At 37.6% G+C, this 18,605-nt stretch overlaps 1 protein-coding gene across 4 annotated transcripts; it reads left to right on the top strand.

Annotated features, from left to right (window-relative positions):
- The first annotated feature begins 10,710 nt into the window (after window positions 1-10,710).
- On the top strand, window positions 10,711-15,032 carry LOC148034419 (peptide methionine sulfoxide reductase A1-like). 4 transcript variants are annotated; one of them, XM_087679364.1, is made up of 5 exons: window positions 10,711-10,895; window positions 11,673-11,759; window positions 13,616-13,728; window positions 13,987-14,163; window positions 14,534-15,032. In XM_087679364.1, exons 3-5 carry the CDS (start codon window positions 13,645-13,647, stop codon window positions 14,783-14,785), a joined length of 513 nt encoding a protein of 170 aa, XP_087535490.1. In that variant the 5' UTR covers window positions 10,711-10,895; window positions 11,673-11,759; window positions 13,616-13,644; the 3' UTR covers window positions 14,786-15,032. The 4 variants fall into 4 exon arrangements, with proteins under 4 accessions (XP_087535490.1, XP_087535491.1, XP_087535489.1 ...); XM_087679365.1 differs by having other exon boundaries at window positions 13,613-13,728; XM_087679363.1 differs by lacking the exon at window positions 11,673-11,759 and having other exon boundaries at window positions 10,712-10,895; window positions 13,613-13,728.
- The last annotated feature ends 3,573 nt before the right edge of the window (window positions 15,033-18,605 follow it).

The raw sequence follows: 18,605 nt of genomic DNA, 5'->3' as shown, positions 1-18,605 counted from the left end.
ACTGGAGATGTGGTGGTTGGAAATGGGGTAGAAAAAAGAATGGATGCCTCAATGGAAGAGAAGGTGAATCGCTTTTGTATGTTGCACCATGCCTCCATGGAGATGTGGCTCGCCAAGTACCAGATTGCAAGGCAAGATCGAGAGGAAGCGCGAGCTGAATTCCGACGCAGTACGCATCACCGACCGATTCGATATCCCGAAGGCATGGAGGAGATGCCGCGGTTTATGTCAACACGATGGTTGCATGGAGCCTTGACCGCAGCATCCAGCGAAGGGACAGAGGTCTCAATGGAGGAGTGGGAGTTCTCGAGGGGATGTAGTCCAAAGGTAATGAGGGGTTTAGAATGTGTCGTATCTAAATTTCCTTGCTACATCTAATTTGATTGTTTCAATGTGCAGTACAAAATATATAGTGCAGCGTGGTCGTGCGGACGGCATTTTCGGGTGGAGCGTATTGACCAAATGCACTCCACAATGGACTGTGGTGTCATGGCAAGATTTGAGCAAGAGAATCGGCGACGAGCAACGGATTCGAACACGGTTGTGGATGAGATGGAGTATTTTGGGAACTTGCAAAGTATTATTACGGTGGATTACCGTAGCTTCTCCAAGATACTATTCGATGTGCAGTGGTTCAAAGTGGTACTTGGAGGAGCTGGAGCAACAGTTCGACGAGGTCCATCTGGATTTCTCGAAATAGATTCTGAAAAAAAATGGATGGATTTGCGCGACACCTTTGTGTTGCCGACCCATTGTGAACAGGTACAAATAGTCATTTGCTTGCTAATTGTAATATGACATGGTTTATGTCACAATGGTTTGAAGTCGCTTTGTAAGTGTTTGTGAACAGGTAATCTTCTATCCAAACCCCCGACAACCTTCAACTCCTCGAGGTGCGAGAGTATATGATCAAAGCGATGTTCCAGGCATAGATGAAGAAAATATGCAAATAGAGGGATTGATATTACAAGGGGTGGAGGCCACCGCAAGCTTAGAGCCCGCATCGGCTAACAATGATGGAAATACAGAACTCGTAGAATTTTTTGAGAACGAGACAGACTCGTTCTTTTGTGGTGACATGTCTATCGACCTTCTAGTGTATGCAGAGTTGTGTCAGGAGATTAACATGGGACCATAGAATACTTCATTCTTGGAGAATTGTATTACTCAATTCGTTGTTTAGATCTTCCATAAAGGTAGATAAGATACGTATTTTAAGAGGGATTTTTCAAAAATGATTTATATTAATGTGCTTTGTATAGTTTAAATTGATTATTCTAACATCATTTTTTATCTGTGCAGGTATCGACATTTTCAGGATGAGTCGAGGGATGAGCGATGAGGAGTTTCAGGACATGATGGCACGCATGTCTCCAGATCAGCTCGCGAGATTCAGAGAGATGGCAGATCATGAGCTGTCTCGTTCTTCGTCAGGGCGCTCTGCTAGATCAGCTTCAGCACGATCAGATGCTTCAGCTTCGAGCAGACGATCTCGACGCTGGCGACTTGGGCCAAAGGGAGGGACTGCGACTACAGGAGGATCAGGGGGGTGCTGCTGTGGAGACACAGACGTGGTGTCTCCATCTCGTCGTTCAGCTGGAGCTGCGTCACCTCCAGGATTTGTCACACCTGTGGGGACGTCCACTCCAGTTACTCCGGCTTTTGCGCAGCCGTCGGTAGATGGCACGCCTTTTGGTGGCACTCCTTTTGGTGGCACCCCCTTTGGTGGCATCCCTTTGAGTGGCACTCCAGGAGAGGGTATCCCCGTTGGTACACCGGATGTACAGGGGTCTCCTGGATATGCCCAGGAGCATGGACGGAGATGGGAGAGGGCCCATCTTAGGCATACTCCTAGGGGTTATGGATACTTAGTGGATGGCAGGTCAGAAGCCATCATCATGAATGATGAGGGGAGGAGGGTGATGGCTCGCATGAGGGAGTTGTGCCAATAAGTTTTTTGGCACAACGTCCTGGATCATTGGAGGAACATACCGGAGGGGAGCAAGGACTACATAGTAGCATCCTTGCACGAGGAGTTCCCGGTGCCAGCCGCAGTGGATAGATTCTCTACGGGCTAGATGATGGATTGCATGCGTGCATACATGTCACATAGACGATCCGACGCACACAAGGCAATCAAGAGTGGGGCTCCAAAGCCTGAGTGGTTAGATGCAGACGACTGGCGCCGACTGAGAGAGGAGGCTACAAATTCGCCAAGACGTTGGAGTCAGCAGCGGGAGGCGGCGAGGGCACGAATCGAGGCCGGATCGGTACATCATCTTGGGAGTGGCGGCCACAGGACATATTTGGAGGACTTTGTAAGTTTCTCTTTTGTTTTGCTTATTTGTTTTTTTGAGATATTCTTTGTACTGACAGTCATGTTTCTAACAGTTAGCATTTTGTTTTCTTTGCAGCACTCCGTTACAAATCGTGATCCGCAAGGCCTTGAGACTCGATATGCAGAGAGGCACAGTTTCAGGGCATTGATCGACTAATTGTATAGACGCGGCGGCCCTGTAAGTCACTCATCTTTCTTGTTCGTAGTTACTATGAGATATTTGAATGCATTATTGTATGGTGGATTGATATGTTGTTTCTTTTTCTGCAGAATCCGTTTGATGCTCCTTTGCAGCGGGATGAGCTTTCGGGGGACGAGGATTTGTAGCTCGCCCTTGGATCCTTAGAGCTCACACACCTTTAGTTTTTAGTCGCCCGATCTATGTAGACATTTTCTATGTATTAGTGATATCGTTTCATGATTGTACCAATCGCATTTTATGCGATATCATGTATTTATTTCATGTATCAGTTTTATGATTTCAGTATACATTCTTTTTGTTTGCAAACGCTTTGTATGCAGCAGTGCAGAAACTATTTTGTATGGCTCTCATACAGCACACAGTGCTAGCTACCCTGCCACAAATTTTTTTTTTCTCTATTACCATCGCTATTTGCGTCGCAAATTTACTGCACGCGTCACTATTGGCGTCGCTATTAGCATCGCAAATACTCTGCAATCGTCGCTATATGCGTCGCAATAGCGACGCATATAGCGACGATTCTATGGCGTCGTCAATAACGATGCTTTTTGCGACGACGGGGGAAAATTTTGTTGTTTGTATTTTCGTCGCTTTAAACGTCGCTATAAGGTCTATATCTTGTAGTGGAAGACAAGCTGAAGGATTATAGGGAGTCTTATGATAGACATGTGCAAGGCCTATAGATTGAGGGATTTTTCCATTATAGTGATGTAGTGGAAGCTACCAATGCTACTAGAACAACTTTGCAAACAAGGTTCAGTCTCATTGATGAGGAACTCAAGAAGTAAGAAGCAAATTGCCATTTTCATCAAAATCAGCATCAATGTCTTCTTGTCCACAAGGATGTTGGATTTATTGTATATATTTAGTATATCAATAGTTGTTCTTTAGATAAATTACAAGAGAAGAAGATAGAGGATATTGCAAGTAAAGCTAAAGAGATTGAAGAGAAGGGGGAAATGTTTTAGGAGGATGTTGAAAATCAACTAGTGCAGGGATTTGATGTTTCTTTGTTTCAAAGTGAGAACATTACAAAAGTGGAAGAAAAGGAGAGAGAGTTGAGTGCATAGATGGAAGAAGTTTCTCTCAATTGTGTCCCAACATTTCCCCCTTACCTCATCAACAAAAAGAGATATGCATTGCTAAATGATATTCAACATCTTTTTGCTCTCAAAGAAAACTACTGCTTAGCAATCCTTGCAAGATGGGTCCAAAATGATAAGAATTTTATAGGTTATGAATAAGAATTGCTAGCAAGTCTTGATGTTAAGGGAGATAATTTTCAAGATAGCTCTTGCATTCATGTATTAATAAGATTGTGGAATATGAAAAGGAGTGGCTACCTACTAGACTTAGAGGAAGAGTTCTCACAAATTTAGCAAAGACTTTGTATTGATAATATGGGCTATGAAGAGAAACTAAAGTCTCCATCAGAGGGGAAACCAAAAAGTTCAATAAATATTTATGATGATAGTCTTCTTGAAGAATATGAAAAACCTTATGACATAGAAGATAATTTTAAGATATCCGTTGTGGTTTATATTAGGGTTTGTTATACATTATAGACAAATATTATTGGATATTTATCAATTGACATCTTACACTATTGTGGTTTATTGTGCAAATAAAACTTAAAGATTCAAACAACTTTCTTGGAAGAGCCAAGGGATCAAGGCCATTGAAGCAAGCCTTGGCCATTATATTGGAAGCTTGAATAATCAAACAACTGCAATTTATCATGGCAGGTTGCCAAGCTCTCCAATCCAATGATGGCTTTGAAAGCTATCTCCAAGGTGACTGGTTCCCAACTTTTCAATAGAGGATCCAATAAGATACTTTTGGTGGAGAAGGAAGAAGCTATAAGAGATTTTGGCTTTATGCCTGGATATAGTGGATCTAGTGTAGGATACTTTGGAGTTCTTGGCTCTTATTTGCTCTCTCATGTAGAAGATGCTAAGAATTTGAAGCTCTTTTCAGGCTATAGGAAACAATTCTTGAAATGAAAAGGTCTTATTGAGTGGAATGAAACAAAAGACTCCTCTAGAGGCCCTAGTGAGTTGCTTGAAACTAGAGACTCTCCTGCAACAGAGTCAGACTAAAAGATATCAAGGATTTCTTGAAACCCATATTTTTCCATCTCTTTGTCTAGTTTATAACCATTCTGAAAATCTTTGCTTTGCATGAGAGTTTAAATATCACTCTTTTCTTCTTTGGGTGACAGTTTGTATGGTCCTTGCCAAAGATGATGTATTACATGACGTGGTTGTGTTTTTGAGCTTGAATTTGTGGCAAATTTGTCTATAGAACCATTAGAAGACCTCTAGTAAATTATTTGCTTTGTATCTTCCACTTCCATGTCTTATGTATCCAAAGTATTTTTTTATTGCTTGATAATGTGATTTTTTCATACATTGGGTTCACCAGATAGATAGAGAACCATATTTCTTAATAAAATATGGAGCATGGTTGTATAAAATATGTTGCATAGTTAACAAATAAAAAAAGTTAATAAAAAAACCTTGTATGAGTCAAACAATGAAGAGACATACATATATAAACTTCTTACCATATATTGAGTGAAGTGTTGATCGTCCCAAGCTTCTATAATTGCCATTTTAAAAAGGTTCAATTGGTTTTTGAAGGATCATCATCATTTAATTCAATTGTATCACAATAAAATAATACTTTGCCTAGTGTTTCCCAAACATTGACTTTTCTATTTTGATCTTGTCCATTATCAACATGATCCTTAAGTGCATTATGTAGGGACTTCCACTGATTGTAACTAATAGTTGAGCCACCATTCTTAGAGTTTATATTACCAAGTCTCCCATGAAAGCCTAGGAACCTTCTAGCCTTCACTTCACTAATAGATAAATTTTTGGGATCACAATTGCCATCCTTAGACTTTCGAAAATCTTGATCAATAACAACATTACCACCATGCAAACCAATTGCAAATAAGACTTTTTCAATCTTTGTTATAGCATTTGTTTAGCTGCTAAAGGCTTCAGCTCTTCCATGCAAACCCTATATAAAGATGAACAAGCTTTTCAATTATCCTGCAAAGTGCATGAATGGTACAGATATGGGCATTTACTAAAGGAATATCTAGGATTGGCTTAAACTATGGATCCTTGTTGTGCCTAAAGGGAGCTCTATTCTAATTGCTTGAGTTCAACTCTATGGTTGGGGACATGCAATATAGGTAAGGAGATTTCTCTATATCTACTTCAAATGCTCCTAGCCACCAAATGTTAGGTTTAGATTGAATACTAAATGACATTGAGTGATTGCAATGACTTGCTAAAAGTGCTTTATTCACCAAAGTAATAGAGACCCTATCTAATTTGTGCATTTCAAAATCTCACTTTCATCAAGTTTAACCACAAATCTAGCCACTCCTTGTGCCTCTTCTAGTAAGGACAAGTCATAAAGTCAAATCATTAAACATTGTAAGGTGGGAAATTCAAGGAAAATATTGTTAAATTCATTGAATGCAACTTCCTTTTTTCTACCCTTAAAGCTAGCCTTAATATGGAAAAGCTCACCTAGAATCTCCATCACTTTGTTATTCACTCTGTATTTGATAATTCTAAGCTCATATGATCTTGGAAGTATGCAATTGCGTACCTGTCTTTACTTCATATTTGATTGTAAAAATTAGAAAAGCTACATATAAGCATCTTGATTGATACCAATACTATCTAGTGTCTTCTACACTAACTCAGTATCCAAAGAATGATCCTTTATAAATGACTCCAAGCATTGTTTCTTTGCTTTTTTAAATTTATTATTCTCCAAGATATATTTTGAAACTATTGAAGGAAGAAGATGATAACAAAATTGAGATACTTTTAAAGAACCTCTTTCACTTGTATTCAATTAAAGAAGAGACCTAAACAAAATTAGTATAAAAAATTAATATAATTAATTTTAAAAATTATATATTTAATATTTTAAAAGTGAAAAAATGTACCTTGTTGCTTGGATTCTTTTACTACAACCACCTCCTCCTCGTTTGAGACTCTCAATATTTTTTAGAGCCCTTTGTTGATTTTGAAGGCCTAAAATAATTTGCTTTCATTGATGAGATTTGATGTATTTCTCCAACAAATGAATTCTCTATTGACAACCCTCTAGTTTCTACAATAACTCATTGTTATGTTTTGATATAAGATGGTTCTCCAATTTGAGGACATCCTTTTCTATAACTAAGTTAAGTGTGTAACCTAGAAACCCATTATAATCATCACCAATGAACCTCATCAATGAAGAGCTATTATAGAAAGGAAGAGTGCTATTTTTGCTAGGATCTTTGGAATATAGCCTGCCATCTAACCAAAGATCAAGATTCTTCTTTTCTTTAAATCAAAGTATACATTTTGTGGACTCTTTAATAGTAATAGGTTTTGTTCTCTTCCTTATTGGCTCATACTCACCATCCAACTTAATATGAAGATGATAGAGAGGTCTTTTACTGAGCTACAGAGATTATTGGATGATTGATCCATAGATTGTAAAGGTTTTTTACTGAGCTACATAGATTATTGGATGATTGATCCACAGATTGTAAACTATGTGAATTAAAAGCAAGAAGAAAAATGAAGAAGAAACTAGTAAGGAGGGAAAATAAATAAGAGAGTGAGAAGGGGAAAGAAATAAGAGAGTGAGAATGAAGGGAAGTAATCAAGTGTCGAATAAAATTCAAATTGAATATAAGTTTTTAACTTTAATGAGGATGAGTAAGATCTTCATTATGACAATCTTTGTCACCTTTATGGCAGCCTAGATTTCTAGATTTGATGTGACCATGAGAATATCACGACAATGACTTATTAACTATTTTTTATTTATTTACTTATCACAATAGTAAAAATTTCTCTCTCTTAGATCACTTACACAACATTTTCGAGACCTCAAAACTCCCCTAATGAGGTATAAATCATGTGGCCCTTGTTCTTTTTGTTGAAAGATACTGGTCTCGTTGTTGGACATTCAAAGGCCAGCCATGTAAAGCTTAGCAAAGATATCATACACACAAATATGCTTTTAGCACATCAACATGTATGTGATGTGTATATGTGTTCAAATGTGGCCATTCGCTCAATTTGAAACTAAGCCTGATTTTTATCAATGCATTTGACAAAAAAATAGTAGCTTCTAAGCAATTAGTATGAGACAATTTGACCAATTGCAAGTATCAATGCATTCATAACTTCTACTAAGTTCTTCTCTAGGGAGGCCGCACCTGCATAGCCTCCTTGCCCATGATTATGACCAATGCATTTAACAAAAAGATCACAGCTTCGCATGATTTTGACCAATGTTTTTGTATGCCTTCTTCTAAATTGAATCAAACCATACAATATTGTGTACACAAAAATATGCATTTCATAATATGACCAAGATCTCGTCCACAATATTGCATACATAGAAAAATAATTTGTAAGCACTACCAAATCCATATTAAGGGAGGCCACACCAATGCAATCTCTCTACATACGATTCTCTAAATCCCTAGCACAATTGTTTTGGTAGCATCTCATGTAGTGCTGGATGCTAGCTCGTGTGAAGCTTAATATCTGAGAGAGAGAGAGAGAGAGAGAGAGAGAGAGAGAGAGAGAGAGAGAGAGAGAGAGAGAGAGAGAGAGAGATGAAATAATGTATTAACATTTGTAAGAGACCAAAATGACCTATGAGACTATAAGTTACAACTATATATAAAATGATACAAGCTTCTAAAAATAAACAATACATTTTAAAAAATATAAATCTAAATGCAAATATCAGAAAAACCTAGCTAGTAGTATCATGAGTGATAGAGTGGACCCAAGAGAGATATGAATGTATATATCATCTCAAGAAGTCCCTCATCAATGGCTATTGTAACATCTCAATCTCATGCCATGTAGAGAAGAACCTAGGTGTCCTAGCTATGGTTTGAGCAATGATATGATGTATCCTCTTATGCATATGTCATGATAGTATTTATCAAGTTCTAGGATGTTTGGATTACTCAAGCTAAATCCCACAATTAATCAATGTTCTTGGGAAGATGTCAACTAGGAGTGTGTAAGAAACTCCTTAGGATCCCTCTAAGATGTAGACTAAGTTTGGTCTATATGTATTTGGTTGCTTCTCATGAAGAAATTGTTTATCTATCTTCTTCGACTGGGCCCTTGAAAAACATGTGCTCTTCTTATTTTGAAGTAGACAATGTACAACTTAATCAAACATAAAAACATTTGAATAAGTTAACAAATTTACAAAGAATAAGAGAAACAAGGAATAATTGACTAAATAAATAATTGAAAATGACAAGAGAGCATATTTTTTGGACAAAATTACAAAAGTAGAGCAAGATATTGACAACTAAGATTAACTTAAAAGCTAAGCATATTTAGTAAAAACCTTTCTAATGCAAGTTATAGTTCTTTCTATAAGCTATAACTTTAGTTGTTGTTAAGTTCTAAATGTATCAAAAGGTATTATGATGAGAAGCTAGGTCAAAATGCATGTTTGAGCCAAAATTTTTGGCTAAGTTTGGGTTAGTTTGAAGGTCTACTTTAGAAGTAAATAGCTTCATCAGTAAGAATTTTAAATCAAGATGATAACTAGAGAGTTGCACATAATACAAATTTCTATAAATCATCTCCTATAAATAACTTATTAATTCAAAAGAAAAGGATGAGAAAATGGAGCCCAAAGTTTGTGAAAACATATATTTCTCATTACTCCGCTATGAAATATGGATTTAGGGTAACTTTAAGATTGAAGTAACTCACAAAATATTCAAAATTTGTAAAACCTATCTCTAATAAGAGTTGTAGATTTTTTCAATTTCTAAAACATTTGTTTTTATGTCATTCTTAAATTGTGAATGGATAGAAAATTTTAATGTGTCCTAATGTTTTGCATGTGATCATGTTGCTTTTATAAAGAAAGCTAGGAAGACTTTCTAAAAATGAACCACATTAAAAAAACCACAAAGCATTCTATAAAGAAAGCTTATTTTGATAAAAGCATATCTTAAATCTAATGCTTTAGTATTATTTATATTACATAGATAAAATAAATTAATACTGCTAAATATCAACAATTTAGTTAAAATAACTACTAAAGAAACTTAAATAAGTATAAAAATATTGTTAATAATATATAATATAATATAATATATATATTTGGAAATATTTCTTTGAAAATCGAAAAGCCACCAAGGCCACATGATGGGGGGGAGGGGGTTTGATTTTCAAAGAAAACAAGGGGTTTTTATCAAAACACCTTGGGAGTTGTGTTCTTGTGGAAAACCCCTTTCCTTTCCAGGTAGATACATGTGGTTCCGTGTTTGATGGTCCCCCCAAAAGGGGTAGGCGAGAGAAAAAAGAAGGGGCGAGTGGGGCCAAATGTATAAAGGCGAGGGGCATGGCGGATGAAGCCCAGCTTTTCAAAGTCCGTTTTATCAAAAAATTAGATGGGGCTAAAAACCCTCCCACGTGAATTAGTCTGGTTTTTTGAAACCCAGAACTTGGTAGGAAATCGCTTCTCATGAGAAACGCTCATAGGCTTGCACACAAGGTTTTCCTCTAGATCAACCACGGTACAAGAGGAAAGATGAACCGCAATAAATCAACAAGCGGGAGTATATGCACATGCAGTTTGAGAGAGTCGAGAACTGCTAGCCAATGGGGTGGTGATGCAGTGGTTTGAGTTTGAGGGGTATGTGAGTTCAAACCCCCTATAGCCCCAAAGGCACAGTATTAGGGTTTGGGAAAAGACGGGTTCGCTTCAACCTAGAACTTGTTCACCTTGACAAAAATCCTTCTCGATTCTTTGGAAGAAGGAAATAAATTATCTTCAAATTTCTCAAAATATAGTTATATTTGTAAAATATATGTATAAGATACCGTCTCAATGGGGGATACTTTATTCTCAGATGATGATGAAAAGGATTTACTTTCTCTTCCTCAAAATCTTTTTCCAGAGCCCTACACAGTATGTATACATTCGCTTCCAAAAAGGCGAGCTGCCATTATCCATCCATAACAAATTAAAATCTTACACATACACCACAAATCCATAACAAATTAAAATCTTACACATACACCACAATGCTAGTTTAAGTGTGGTTTCTCCCCGCAGTCATGGGGGACCCAATGGTTTCACGGAGATTTCACTACCACGTAAGAAAAGCAAGCACCGTGTTTAACTTTCTGGCTCCTTCGTTTGCTACAGTCGTGCTGGCCGGCCTTCGTGAGAGTCAGACGCTGCAAAAGAAGAAACCATCGGATCAACACACGCAACCTGCAGGCTCCCATCGCTCTACCTGTGTTCAGCTTGCGTCTCTCTCGTTCGGTAAGGAATGCCTTGCCCTGTGGCCTCTCTTCATGTCTTTCCGGTTTACATCGTTTTGCCCTTCCGCTGTCGTGTGTCTCTGGTTGCTTCGAGACAGATTCTTCCCTCAATCTTTCTCATGTACTATGCCGTCTTCTGCACTTGTTGCAAATTGACACAAACAGATACGTCAGATATGAGAGATTTAACAGCTTAAGCCTGACGATCATATGCCATTCTTGTCCTATGTCAGTGCTTATATCAACTGCTGCCAAAAACTGTTAGGTCATCAAACCCTCATCCTCTAGCTACATCAGTGCACGATCTGCCAAGTTATATGTGCAATTCCTGCGAAAGTCGGCTGCATTCCTCCTGCTTTATGTAGAGTCTCATGATGTCACAGCTGTGTTATAAGTGGGGGCATCACAGACAACTTCTCCATACTTATTGACGAGTACGAGCCGTAGTTCAATTCTGATATTCTGCACATGGAAGTCTGCGTATTGGCATGAGATTGATGTGGAGATGGAGCATTCGTCCTAGGACTGCAGTTAAGTATTTTGACGTAGAGGTCTCCAAGGACCACTGGGAGCAACACCAGACGTAGAGATCCCTGTTGCAGCAGTGTGTATTGCATCAAGGAGAGGAGCCATGTGAGGAACCGAGAAAAGAGAACAGCAGTACAATAGACAAGAAGAGAGAATGATCTATATGCGAAGGAAAATTATTGACTTGATTCATTCATAATTGGGCGATACATTCACTATTTGTAACTGGATGTTTGCATGATCTGAACAGACACGTGGCTATTCATGTCTCGATGGATTTTGGATCCATTCACACCAACACCCCCCCTTGGATCGAAAATCCATCAAAGGGGATGAGGTATTTTATTACATTGGTGTTCCTACTACAAGTGCATGATGTAGTGCCTATATGGTATGAAATTGTGCTCTCTTTTTTTTTTGTCAAGGAGAAAGAAAAGAAGTCTATAGCTTTATAGATCAGCTTATAGACCTTACATTGTTTATCCAGGCTCAAATGGAAATTGATTCATGAAAAAAATACAAAGTGAATTTTTTTTTTGACTTTTGCTTCCACTTGTGGTTCAGGACTTGCGATGTTGACATTCCAAGATTTTTTAATGAAATTCTTCACTTTGACTTGTCTTGATTGGGCTCCATCCACTTCCCCCGTCAAGTTGAAGGGAAGAATTTTCATGATATCGATAATGAAGAGTATCTGTCCATCAGTGAAAATAAGAAGCATGGCAAGATATTGAATAATTGTTGAAATAGGATCATTCTGTTGTTGCTGCTCCCTTTGCGCTAAACTTAGAAAAGCCTTGAGATCCGCACGATCAGAATCCAAAGAAAGAACTGAATTTGAAATTATGACCTCATAAGAACCAACTGAATCCATGTGATGATGTCCCAATGCATGCCAAATTGGTTGTGTGACACTTGCCTAGGACGTTTGCAATAAGGGAATAGAACTTTGTGACTTTGCTGTCTTTAGAGAGGCAATTGAACCGTCGGAAAAGGGGCTTGAACCCTTTAAAGTTGTTGCCTTTGCAGAGGGGATTGAGCCCGCCAAAATGATTGTCTTTGTTGAGGGGATTGAACCCTTTGAATTTTTCCAAGTAAGAGGAGCGACCTCTCATATTGCTGCAGGAATGGCTGCTTCTGCAGGCTTTGATATTGGAGAACCAACATGACGGAAACCATAAAGGCCATTGTCTTGATTGAGAGATTCCAAGAAATTTCTGCATGCTGCAGGAAATACTTCATCTGCAGGCTTTTGGAGCATGCTTGAAATATTAGTGTTGATGGCAGGAATTACATGACTCACCCTTACCTCTTTCTGTTGAGTAATGAACAGCGCTCCCCTCTCAACATCATGGTAAACAACAATAGCAGCAACAGGTGGGAAATTGGCATGGACGTTGCATGGAGAATCTCGATCAGAGGCACGCATGGCCATAAAAGTATATTGTCCTTCCGCATGATGGGCCGTTAGATTATGATCCCGGTTTTCAGCAGAATGAAGCAGCTGGGAAGTAATTGTGGCATTAGCATCAACAACATGATCAGAAACATTTGTAAGATCACGAGTGGCAAGATTTTCATGGGAATAATCAGTGTTTCCATTCGCAAAGTGAGTCACTGCATCAGGATCATCATGAGAATTAGAGGCATGGACAGCACCAATAAAAGCGGCACCATCAGCAGCAACAGGGTCGCCATCATCATTAATTGTTGGGGTCCTGTCCTGATAATTGATCACTCCCAAAGAAAAGAGAAAAGTGGAAATTATGGCATCATCCTCATCGCAGGCAGCAGGATCGCCCTGCTCTGATACCATGTTGGAATCAGAGCCTGGGAGCTGTAGAGCATCAAGGAGAGGAGTCATGTGAGGAACCGAGAAAAGAGAACAGCAGTACGATAGACAAGAAGAGAGAATGATCTATATGCAAAGGAAAATTATTGACTTGATTCATTCATCATTGGGCGATACATTCACTATTTGTAACTGGATGTTTGCATGATCTGAACAGACACGTGGCTATTCATGTCTCGATGGATTTTGGATCCATTCACACCAACATGTATCTCTCAAGGGTGTCAATTTGAGCTGACATTCTCTGTTTTTTCTTTTTTCTTTTCTTTGGTGTGTGCAAGGAAATAATGGTTTACTATGTTATTACATTCTTAATTGTTGGCTTCTCTGTTCATCAGCAGAATCACTTAAGTGGTAGGAACCATCAGCCATGACTCTTCAACAAGCCACTTTTGCTGCTGGTTGTTTTTGGAGCGTAGAACTTGTATATCAACGAGTTCCTGGTGTTGTGAAGGTGTAGCCTTTACTCTGGCAAGTTGTCTTAGTCTCATAGGCTTGTAATTTTTTTGAGGAAATTATTGCAGCATGTCTATGACCAAAAGTTTACTGTTGGTGATTCTAAGGGTGTTTGTTTGTCTGTTTGCAAAGAGGTATAATTAACCTTTCCCATACCATATCTATTTTTGAGGATGAAGTGTTGCTGCTAATTGTAAAGCTTTTACTTTACGGACCAGAGAAACAGCGTAGACTTAATGTTTATGCCATGTTGCAGACCACTGTTGGCTATACACAGGGAAATACAAAGAGCCCTACGTATCAAGATGTTTGTTCTGGAAGAACGAATCATGTGGAAGCAGTGCTAGTTGAGTATGATCCTGAACAAGTGACATATGAAAAACTTTTGGAGGTCTTTTGGGGAAAGCATGATCCCACTCAATACAACCGACAGGTTATTACATCTGAGAGTTCAAGGGACTTGGATGATTTATTTGCAGTATATGTGAATGCATGCATGTGTATGTGCATGTGCAAATGCATCGAATGCTTCATGCTGGTCTGCACATGGTAAATTTCCTTTTATAACTACATGTGTGAGGTGTGATCTTAACTCATAGGTATGGGGATTCTTCAATTAATCTGTTTGGATGGTGTATCCGTGAGCAGGCATTTGTTTGTGAGAGTGAGTCCATACTTTCTTTCCTCCATAACACTGCACATGCACAACGTGCACACACATACACACATGTAGGCCCTTGTATGGAACATAAGTCTTGGAGTTGGTTGAACTGACTTTTGGATTTGATAATACAAAATATCAGGGAAATGATGTTGGAACACAATACAGATCGGGCATCTACTACCACAGACCTGAGCAAGAGCAGATAGCCAAAGCATCTCTGCAAGCTGAAGAGGAACGCCTTGGTGCAAAAATTGTGACTGAAATTTTACCAGCTGCAGAGTTTTATCCAGCTGAACAGTATCATCAACAATATCTAGAAAAAGGTGGTCGCTTTGGATTAAAGCAGTCAGGTGCTAAAGGGTGCAAGGACCCTATCAGGTGCTATGGTTGAGGTGCAGCAGCTGTTTGTGCATCATACCAACTTAGGGTTCCACAATGAATGGGGAATAAATTTATGTTGGTGAACAGCAGCTGTAAGCACATTCTATCTTTGGCTTGGATATCAGAGCTCCAGTTTACAAGTTTGTAGTATAATGCCATAAATATTGACCGTCTGGTGTGTAAGTTTGGACATCCCTGCTGAAATTCACTTTGCTTTTTTCTCTGGAAGGAAAAATCACTCTGCTGCATTAGACTTTTGTAAGTTCTCCAATTGGTTTTTAGCATTTTTCAAAGTGCATCTAGACTGGAATATCATTAACAAGAGGATTTTCATCTTGTTTTGGGACGAACTGGCAAGACCTTTTATGGAATACTGGGGTTATACGTCGGTCCCACTTCCTTTGCAGGAAAACGTTGTGCCTTAGGTTCCCGCCACTACCAGGCATTGTTGGGCTGCTTTCTTAGAGAGGGGCTCGCGCGTGGCAATTTACCGGTTTTTGTTCAATAAGTGACTGATCAGATTTAGTTTTACAGTAACACAAGCACTCACAATGGACTGCCTTCTGCTGAATATGGTTCTTTGTTAGCAGACATGTTGTTCTATGTCTTGTATTGCGTACATCTCCTACTTGTAAGCCCCTGTCTGAGTCAGATGAGAGCATTGGGAGCTTTGTCACTGTCAAGATCTGTCAGTCGTTTGTGTTTGTGTGTGTCAGATTGTTCAATTTCAGGCACCTGATTGCTCAATTTCAGGCACATCAGGTGGAGATTAGGGTGGTTTCCAGCCCTTGATCATATCATCCACTGCTTCATTGAGTCTGTCCACACTGTATACTGATCACTTTACTATAGTAGAGTGCATTTGTCATTTGGCCACTTGGGATATCGGGCAGCATCTTTTATCATCAAGGCGGCCATTTTTGGTAGGTGTCATCCTTTTGGCATCTGCTTTGGCTTGTTATTGCATCATATGGCTACATACATAAAGAAAAGTAGCCTACTAAGTTATATAATGCATAACTAACCATGCTATTTGATTGGCGTTTTAACTATGCAAATTGTAGGTAGGTGTAATAAACTAAATATAATAAGTGATAAGTTAGTGGCCATGTGAAAGTTCTAATGATAATCGATGTGTTAATTGTGGATGTGCAGACTTATTTAACCAAGCATTTCATCATCAATATCTATATATGTTGAGCTTGTTATCACTTGAGTGGTACTTTTCATGGTATTTATAAAAAAATTTATAGATATTATTTATGTTGATTAGATTAGCATTTTTTATATTGAAGCTAGGATTTTTATATATTATGAATAATATGTTCTCTCAAGACTAGATGTGGATACATCAAAGATTTGCTAATGTCAAGTTTTTCATCTTTGAGTTGGAAGATTCTTGATAAAGCAATGTTTTCGAGTTTAAACTCAAAATATATCAAGATATTCATAAGGCCATGACTTTTGGAAGCTTCTAAAGAAGAATATGTATATAATGTTTTGTATATTTATATGTCTTTGTAGCTTGCTTCAAAGCAATATATATATAGAGAATGAAGGTTTTATAGATAAGTAGACATTTTCTTGAAGAGGATTTAAATAATATAATGAGACTTTTGAAAATCTAAGGAGTGTGACCCTAAGAGTGAGTGACTTCATTAGGTGCAATGCATATTTTTAATCCTTGGCTTTATCCTACAGCATTTGGTGACAATATCTTGTTTTGAAATTTAATTATAAGATATACAAACTTAGATAAGATACGTAAGTTTCCTTAGATTCTAGTGTGGAGTGTATGTCATTTAAATTTAAGATACATGTTATTTCACATGAAGAAGCAAAGGAGGTTAATGTTATGTTCCAATGGAGTTTAAAGCATGTAATATACATTGGAATTTTTAAATAACACAACTCTTGGATATAAGTTTAAGGTTAATGGTACAATAATTGGAAAAAGAGCAAAATGCTCTTTATCTCGTCTATGCTGTTCTATTGTTTTAAGTGTTGAATCATTAATATATATATATATATATATATATATATATATATATATATATATATATATATATATATAAGAAAAGGAGTTAAATGCTCTTTGTCTTGTATGAGTTGTTTGTCTTTCACTATTATAAGTGTCACAGGTGCTAAGAAACCTAGTATCTTTTAGAAACTTCTACAAGATTGAGAAAGTTCTAGAAGATTCTAGAATATTTTTAAAAAGAAGGTTTGAGAATGTCGATGATGCTTATATAATCGATGATGTTTTCCTCTAAAAGCTTTCCCTTAACATCCTCAACTCTAGTACAAATAAGAGCCTTGGGTTACAAGTCCTTTAGTCTTCCCAATGCCATTGTGAGATTCTTATGAGGTATGCCCTCTCTAGTTCTAGTTTTCTCTTGTCTTGTATTCGATCTAGCCTTGTATCCATAATCTAGCCTTGTTGTAAACACCATTGTATCAATCTTGTGTCAAGAAGTATATTATCATAACTCTTTAGTTTGCAATAAAGAATCATGCTTTTCTTCTCAATCTTCAAGTTATTCTCTTATATATTGTGAGGGGACAATCCTTGTCGTTGCTAAGTTCTTGTCACCCTCATAACAATTTGGCAACACTGCATACTTGATTGAGCCTAGTTGTGATGGATATGGTGATGAAAAGTGCCATCATTTCTTCATAAAATATTCAAGAACTTCACGAGAGTAAGGCACTATTATAAGTAGAGAAATCCTAAGCTTTAGGGTTAGCTATCCAAGATCTTCAAAATTAACTCTAAAAAATGAGAGGCAAGTCTATATCATGAAAGCCTTTCAATATCTTGTAGCTACCCTCCTAGTTACAGGATGGATCCAAAGGGTTAGCCTACTTGAAAAGATTGATGGATCAACTTCAAAGTTTAGAGGTTTTTTGCAGTAGATACAGTTGTTCATTTGCATGCAACTTGAGTGCTATCTTGATGATGCTTCTCAAGTGGGGCTTATTGACACACTCCTCTTAGGTACAACCCTCTCTTGTTTTGCATCTTTACTTGAGAAAGAATCTTGTATACTTTATGATTCCAAAGCTTTTGTTTGAGAATTCTCAATCACCTTCCAAGACACTAAAAAAGCTAGAGTTACTGAGACCAAAATGAGAAGTCTACATCAAGGATCTAGATGTTAGTATTAATTTATACATCTGAAATTTGACAACTCACTTGTGATTTGACTTAGCATGAAGATTACTTTATTATCCAATGATGATGTGAAAGATATGCTATTGACAATGCCAAAGGTTCATACATTAAGTAATATCATTTGTCAAGTAATAAAATGTGACAATTGCCTATTTGAGAGATGCAAAAGAAGCCCCATGAGAATTCATGAAGTCTAATTACCATGATAAAAATGAACTCTGAGAAAAATAAGAAACCAACGTCGAGCCTATGCAGATTGATTTAGTTGGCTTCAGCCATTATTAGCTCAAGGGAAGCAATGATAACATAATCTTGGATTGTGTTTGTATTGTGGAGGACTTGGACATATTGATTAGTATTGTCCTAATAAGAAGCTATAAGTACACAGCTCTATAGTGCTTGCCTACCAACAAGGAAAATCAAACGCATTGTCTTGATGCTCCTACCTTGTACCTAAGAAAGGAGATGTAGTTCATGACCAATATGATTTTATTTTCTTGAAAATAGAAAATTTCTAACTTTATATAATAACAAGAAAAGATCCAAAAGATACAACCTTTCCTCTACAAGTTAAGAAATACTTTTTAAAATCTATTTACCCAAAATTTCAAGTAAAAAATTCAAGAAGGGTATACAAGTATTGAAGGCTTCCAGG

The sequence above is a fragment of the Lygodium microphyllum genome, chromosome 6 (assembly GCF_053477565.2).
Source record: "Lygodium microphyllum isolate KBCC chromosome 6, Lygodium_microphyllum_v1.1.10, whole genome shotgun sequence".
Lineage (NCBI taxonomy): Eukaryota > Viridiplantae > Streptophyta > Polypodiopsida > Schizaeales > Lygodiaceae > Lygodium > Lygodium microphyllum.
This window is presented reverse-complemented; position numbering and strand designations above follow the sequence as displayed.